The sequence below is a fragment of the Perkinsus marinus genome, assembly GCF_000006405.1.
Source record: "Perkinsus marinus ATCC 50983 genomic scaffold scf_1104296949592, whole genome shotgun sequence".
NCBI lineage: Eukaryota > Perkinsozoa > Perkinsida > Perkinsidae > Perkinsus > Perkinsus marinus.
In genome coordinates, this window is record NW_003209868.1 from 20,552 (window position 1) to 27,626 (window position 7,075).

Consider the following 7,075-nt stretch of genomic DNA (forward strand, 5'->3'; position numbering starts at 1 on the left):
AAGGAGATTCTGCCGGCACCGAAGGACTCTCCTAGGATTAGCAAGAAGATGGAAAAGGAGTATGAGCATCATGAGCTGGTTGATATGGACCCTAGCGTGAGTGCTCGAATGGGAGCACAGAGTAGTGGAGGGGAAGCGTACGATGAAGACGAGGAAGGACATAGGGGTCCTAGTGTGGCATGTGCCCAGCAATAAGGATCGAGTAATTACTACTGCTGCTACTGTAAGAGATCGTTGCTGCTACTCTTCTACTATCTACTAGTAGTCTTTTTTATTGTCGTTATATGGTAGTGATTTGAGTTGAAGTAGATCACGACGATGTGGGCGATTTACGGTAGGTGATAATGATATTTACTCCGATACAATCGTTGCGGGGAGTGGTGACGCCTGCTATGGTCCGAGCTTGTATGGCACGGCCAGTGGGAGGTTACTTGAGGGGAGCTTGGCCGTCAGCAAGATTCTTCCAAAGTAAGTTGCTTCGCTCCGCCATATTTGAGCTCCAAGTTTCTGGTCGGTGTGAAGTTACGCGCAGGTGAGCCGAGTAAAAGTCATCAGGGAGGCGGGGGGCCGGACTTGGTGTTTGAAGGGCCGTCCTTGCAAGGCGTCTTGGATGAATCTGCAAGGAAATTCTACATGGGTAATACGGCGGAGCGAAGCGTGTTTTCTTTACCATTTTCGTAGGTCTTGGTATGGAATGCTGCGGTATTGCCTCATATACGGTGATGTGGGCAGAGACTATCAATCCTGGGGGTAATAGCGGCCGCTCACAGTGTCGAGAAATGTTCTTCTTTAGCGACCGCAATGCTTCTGTTCCTGTTGTGCACCCAGCTCGCCTTCTCTGTGAAGTCACAGAGCTTATTAGAGTACGGGGAAAGGTGATAGTGTTGATAGTAGTGACTTGAAGGTATGCTGCAACGGTGAAAAACGTCACTCGCATGTATGCACAGAAACTTCCAGGGGGAGGAGCTGCTGATTACGAGGGTGCCTGGAGGCTCTTTATCGAGACTGATGCGATGAAACGTGATAAGGACAGCGAACGGGCTTGTGGTTGGCAGTGTTGCTCTCTAGGTAGAGTCGATTTGGAGCCACGCGGGTCTTTGCCTCGAGGAGATGCGGCGGCTGGCAGAGTAAGGGTGTTGGCATGGGAAGTACCAGGGAAAATTTTGTTTCGTGAATAAAAATCTCTCACCGACGAATAACGCGTTTTTCACGTAAAACGGTTGAATCGGGCGAAACTCCACTGTTTTTAGGTAAGTTTTGATCAGCTCGTCCGTCTGGGGGCGTTAGAGTTTGACGTTGATGCTAAAGGGGCAGTTGTCCACGATAGAGACACTCTGGATAAGCTGGCCCCCTCTGTATTTGCCAAGGCTGGCCAGCAGCGCTTTGTAGCGAGCGAATCGGAATTAGTGATTACCCAGGAAGAAGTGGAGACCACGAGGACGATAGACGACTCGTTTGCGCCTAATGTGCGACTGTCCGAGCTCACCACCAAGCAGTTGGAGGAAGCCTTGGTGGGTACGGTGGGGGAAATTATGCATAGGAAAATTTTTTTTCTGAAATTCTTAGTGATTGGGTGTCGAGCGAAAATCCGAGGCAGCCTCCCTGACTATGTGCATGCGTACGAGGCAAGCCATGTCGCCGTTGTGTGCTCATCATAGAGAGCTTATGCCTAATACTGCGGTGCAAAGTGGCTGGGAAATATATTTGACCCGCCTCATTTCGCCGGGTTGCCCGTAGGATATTTCCTCCCTTGCTGATCCCAGTGTTATGCGAAGCGAAGACGAAAAACGAGAATTTTGCTGCTTTTGTATAGTGTTACTCGAGTTTGTATATGAACTTGTATAATTAGTGAGGAAACTCCTGAGCTCAGCTGGGAGAAGCGAGCATGTATTTGTGGTCGTTGTGGTCAGAGAATCATCCAGAAACCTATAATGTTCCCGGGGAGGAACTCTATTTTGAATTTCCCACATGGCTAGGTATTCATTCTTCAATCAGTTTTCCATGTAAATGTCATCATCACATTAGGAACATCATTTTCCCCATTGTTATCAAACTCCCAAGCAACGTTATTTCTCAAAGTTGCACGGGTCCCTGGTTGTTGTGATGATACTATTGTTGGTCTTAGGCTAAGCGTCCGGGAGCTCTGGGGGGACAGAATATCAAAGCTGTTCCGTCGCGAGTGGTAGGAAGAGGAAGCGTTGTGTTGAGGGGACAGATCTTTGTGTTAGTTGCTGAACAAAGCCTCGGACACGCTTTTCTACGGTGGTGGATTTATTCTGGCCGGTGCGGTGCTGTTGGGCCTCTTCGGAGGGAGCACTGAGGAGTATCTTAAGAGGGCCGAAGAGGAGCACAACAGAATGATGTAGATTTTTTGGGGAAAATTGCGAGGAAATTTTGGGAGGTTATTGTTGGTTTTCGATATACATTTGTACTCGGATTCGTAGATGAACTTCTATAATTAGTGAGGAAACTTCTGAGCTCAGCTGAGAGAAAGCGAATATATTTTTCAACACTGCTCTGGGGAGGTTGACTTGTGAAGATTCGGATTAGGTCCAGTAGGATGATGACGCCATTCAACAGCCAACAGCCTCAGCAGTTCTATGGTGGGTATGCTCCCCCTCCTCCTGGTACCACACCTCCGCCACTTCAAGGATACCCTACCCGGGGTCAGTTCTGAACTCTGTGATGATACTCTCATTGATTGTTTCTAATTTTTGATTTTGTGTTGAGATTCTCGGGCGCTTCTTAGTTGATACTGCTTGTTACTTACAACAACAGCAAACCACTTGGGGTGATTTAAATCTCTGATTTTCAGAGCAGATATCGGGCCCGTATTTGAGCAACATCGGTAGTGCTATATGGCGAATTTAATCGATTCTGTCGTTACGTTTCAGAAGGGAAATAATTCCCTTCTCATGGTTGAGATGAGCTCCTCAATTTTCCAGTTGACCGTCGCTCCGTCACACAATGGGATCTCTCTCTCACGCGTATCTTCTCCTATACAACACAGTACAGACTCTGGGCTGGGCCTATATCCTCTATGAAGCTCTTATGGGGCCTTTACCAGCCGTCAGTGGAAAAGTGATCGAACCTTTGTAAGTGATGGCAATTGGAAAAAGATTTTTTCATGCATTTTGAAAGGTACCTGTTTCAAGGCTTGGCCGTTTTGGAGATCCTTCACTCTGTTTTCGGTTTGGTCAGAGCAAGTCCTGTGATCACTACCATCCAGGTTGGATTTATTTGTAGCTGTAAAAGTTGCATAAACATCTTCCCTCAGGTCTATTCCCGACTACAGCTTATCTATCTCCACTACCGTTGCAGCGAAGTTGCCGATAGCAGCCCTGGTTTGCTCCCCATGGTGCTCGCGTGGTCCATCACAGAAGTTGTGAGGTATTTCCCAGAAGCAAACACTACCCTTTCTAGCTATCAACAGATACTCCTATTTGGGCCTACACATGTCAGTTGGAGCTCCTGGCTTCCTCAAGTGGTTACGCTATACGTAAGGGAAAGACATCTCCTCCGACTTGATCGATTCCCCACGCCTCAGGTTGTTTCTAGTCCTTTACCCTCTAGGGGTATACGGCGAGATGCGTGTCATCTACGATGTGCTGCCTGTGGTTGACAGGGAGGGTATCCTTTCAGTGGCCATGCCCAACTCGTATAACTTCTCCTTCAATTTTGCCGTTTTCCTTAAGGTAAGCTCAATTGTTTTGCCCTTTGCTAACAGTACTTGTTTCAGAGCCTACTAGCCATCTATCTCCCCGGGCTGTACGTGCAGTACACCCACATGCTGCATCAGAGGAGCAAGCAACTCGGTGGACACGCGAAAGAGTCGCAGTGAATGTCGAGGGCAGTTTATCGAAGAAATACAAATTCCAACAGATGAGGACACCTCACTTGTGTTGAGTTTATAGTAAACTGACATTCCACGATGACTAGCGTCTGCACGCATGTACGAGGATTAAGAGGTGACTTCCGTTTACCAAGATACTCAAATTTCCCTCAACTTTTGTCAGCAACCAAACGCCTGAACTTGTCAGAAACGAAAGGAAAATGCAGCAATCTTATCTGCGAAGTGCTTCAATCGAGTAATTTGATAACCTCTTGTCGTCTATCTTTAACAGTATTATTGGCCTTGTCGATAACATAGAGGAGCATCACTTTACGACCACCATCAGAGACGAACCCCAAAGTCTCTGTGAAGCCACCACAACGCACACCAGTGCTGCTAACCTCGCGGAAGAGGTGAAGGAGAGCCTTTCGGGAGACCCTCTCGCCAGGCAGCATCCTTTCAATGCAAATAGAAACGACTCTCTCGAAAACCACAGAGTGCCAATCTTTGACTTGAGGAATCTTTCGTACTGCGTTCTGGTCACTAGGTAAGGCTCTATTCCACAACTTGGCCACGTCGTTGATAGAAGATATAAGTTTTGGCAAAAGATTCGCGAGGTCCTCGTGAGAAAAGATACGAAGTAGGTCCACACGCCAGAAGGTTAGACAAGTGCCTTTTGATTTCGACCGCAACTCTCGAGGCTCCATCACGCCACTGTTCGCAACGGAAACGATCAACTCGGCTGCTCGTGAGGACATGCAGGCCACATCGGCTAAGATTTGATGCATGGCAGTAGTGTTATCATCAAGAAGGACAGCATCCAGAGCCTTTCGAGTGATGCCTCGAACCGACCAAGCTGGGGTGCTATCATGAACATAGGGAATGTGAGCTTCTGTGGCGACCTTGACAAAAGTCGACTTCCGCTCGTAAATGAGAGGCCGACACACTATGCATCTGTCGAGACCAGGCGGGGACTCCCTAACACGATGCATGCCGTCCATATCGCCCATAACGTGGCCTCTACTCAGCTGCTCGAGACGGTTCTCATCAACGTCGTCTTGATGGTGACCAAGGACTACCACACAGTTCTCATCACCAGAGGCTAGACTGTACATGCGGAACCTTATACTCTTCGTTTGCGTTTCGTACTCGTCTCTGGTCACGCCACCAGAAGTCGTCCCCTCTAAACCGTGTGGTCGTGGAAGGTCAATGTTGAAGGCGAACAGCTGGACGTTACACTGTTCACAAAGCCAGGCCACGAGGTTGAGTTCAGACCGAGCCTCATCGAGGTTCTCTCGGTTCCCTGAATACCCCATATAGAGTGCTCGAAGCTTCCAGTCAGCTACTCTGTGGTAGCGCAGCGCACAGAGAAGGATGAGAGTGGACGAAGAGTCGACTCCCCCGGAAAGAGATAAGACCACCGTTCTGGACTTGGTCATAGCAAAGGCCTCTTCCAGCCCAGAGCTCAGTTCTGAACACAGGGAGCTTGTTGCTAGCCTGTCTAGAGTACGCGGAAGGTCACTGAGGAAGCTATCGCAATAAGGCCAACACCTAGGGTCGAGATAAGCCTTATTCGGGTAGTCATGGCCGTTCAAGGGAATTTCAGCCGGTTTCCCCTCAGCGCTCAGACTGTACTGTATGAACTCCTCAGCAGAAGCATGCGGAGGCGCAGTCAACAGCTCCTCGATCACCTCGCACACCATTGCTTCGAAAAGGGCATCACACGACAGTCCTTTGAAAAAAGCGCGCGCCCAGATGGGGAATTTTGTGATCGATTTTTGTATAACCATAACAGTTGATAAACCGAATCGTTTCTACACGTATAATACGATGCTAGAGTCGATTCTGAATTTCACAAGTGATTCAATGAACATGGGGAGCGTCTCTGTCGTGGGATTACTACAATGTAGAGGCAATATAAAACGCGATCAGTTTCAGTGCGCTTTCTACGAGGGTCCGAGACGTGATTCGGCATTCATGGACGCAGTTGGTCCAGCCGGGGCTCTCTATTGCACATATACACTCCCCTTCGTACAGAAAATTGACACGGAACTTGAGTCCTCAGGAACTCACCGGAGTTCTACGAGAATTCTGCACTATAAACGCCGTGTATGGGTGAAAATCTCCCAGTGTTACATGGTCGTAAATTGGGAACAGCGAGCAATCACAGTTCTCGAATGCCCCTACGATGGTGGCTAAACATCGGAATTCTGGATAGGAGTATTGAGTCACATCAGCTCGATCGTTGTGAGTGTAGCAATCGAGCCTTTCATCATGCGCGTTGTTGTGAACATAGTAGCAATTTATTACTAAGGACATTGAATAGTGAGTACTTCTACCGTTAGTCTCTAGCAACATTCAATTCGAACCTCATCGTCGTAGTAACGTGGTTTTACTCGACATTGTTGTTGTGTCGTCTACGAGAAAGATGAGTAGCCCTTCGACCGTTGTGCACTCGGATGCTCCCCAGGGGGGTGTCGGCGAAGCTGGTGCTTCCGCCGCGATGCTTTTGCAAGGAGCTGATGGGGTTGGGACGATGGAAGATTGGCAACATCAAGAGGCCACTTCTCAAAACTTGCCGTCTGCAGGGATCGAACCCGGGACCGATCCAATAGTAAGATTGTGTCTTAACCCCGCGAGTATATAATAGTCATTCAGCTTCTCTTGGATCAAACACTTCAGCAGCTTGTCGCCTTGCTTGCCGTTCTCAGCAGAGAACGACAGACTTTAGTATTGCAACGACGGGAGCTCCAAGGCGAGTGGAGTAAGGTGAGGAGACCCGCACTTAGTGAAAATTCTAATACCGCGACTGTCCATCGCTCCCCTCCGGGACGGCCTCGGCCGTGTCGGGGAGTTTCCAATATGCATACCTCGAGACCACCATGACGAATCCTCTTAATGAATGCCAAACTTCCGTAGTTCCAAACTGCCAAGGCTGCCGCGCCTGGGGTGCTACCAAGAAGGACAGGATTCGACCTCGCAACGGTGGGCGATATATACCTTTAGCGCACTCTACTGGAAGGAGGCAAGACAAGTTGCTGTTGTCGGTTTCAGTTCCGACGCATGAACACCATGTTGGCCAACGTCAACGCCCGTGTGATACAGAGTGTCCAAGAATCCTATAGCTCACCCCTCACTCGGTGAGGCGCCGAACTGGATGGTGACGAGATCTCACATGCGAGTTCAGGAAGCGGCAGTCGGTAGACATGGACTATCCCATACTGCCCTTGGGGTGGTCGAAGA

The 7,075-nt window shown here is 48.9% G+C and overlaps 4 protein-coding genes across 4 annotated transcripts in view; 3 read left to right on the top strand and 1 right to left on the bottom strand.

Annotated features, from left to right (window-relative positions):
* The window catches only part of Pmar_PMAR018207 (conserved hypothetical protein), a gene marked incomplete at both ends in the record, with an annotated part of 1,005 nt that extends 810 nt beyond the window's left edge, over positions 1–195 (top strand). Inside the window, one exon of the mRNA XM_002778365.1 lies at positions 25–195. Within this exon, the coding sequence (XP_002778411.1) occupies positions 25–195 (171 nt within the window). The remainder of the gene's footprint in view (positions 1–24) is intronic.
* A 141-nt stretch (positions 196–336) lies between these two features.
* Positions 337–2,679, top strand: Pmar_PMAR018208 (hypothetical protein). Its single transcript, XM_002778366.1, has 10 exons — positions 337–468; positions 533–637; positions 682–750; positions 794–863; positions 905–1,020; positions 1,069–1,127; positions 1,251–1,511; positions 2,126–2,182; positions 2,229–2,362; positions 2,551–2,679. Exons 1-10 carry the CDS (start codon positions 345–347, stop codon positions 2,675–2,677), a joined length of 1,122 nt encoding a protein of 373 aa, XP_002778412.1. The 5' UTR covers positions 337–344; the 3' UTR covers positions 2,678–2,679.
* A 288-nt stretch (positions 2,680–2,967) lies between these two features.
* Pmar_PMAR018209 (protein phosphatase, signal peptide, 2-6 transmembrane domain protein, putative) lies at positions 2,968–3,841 on the top strand (the record flags this gene model as incomplete). The annotated part of the gene is made up of 5 exons (XM_002778367.1): positions 2,968–3,095; positions 3,142–3,390; positions 3,434–3,499; positions 3,548–3,695; positions 3,740–3,841. The coding sequence occupies 5 exons, from the start codon at positions 2,968–2,970 to the stop codon at positions 3,839–3,841; spliced, it is 693 nt and encodes a 230-aa protein (XP_002778413.1).
* A 218-nt stretch (positions 3,842–4,059) lies between these two features.
* Positions 4,060–5,545, bottom strand: Pmar_PMAR018210 (hypothetical protein). The gene has a single exon (XM_002778368.1). The coding sequence runs from the start codon at positions 5,533–5,535 to the stop codon at positions 4,081–4,083; it is 1,455 nt and encodes a 484-aa protein (XP_002778414.1). The 5' UTR covers positions 5,536–5,545; the 3' UTR covers positions 4,060–4,080.
* Between the last annotated feature and the right edge of the window lie 1,530 nt (positions 5,546–7,075).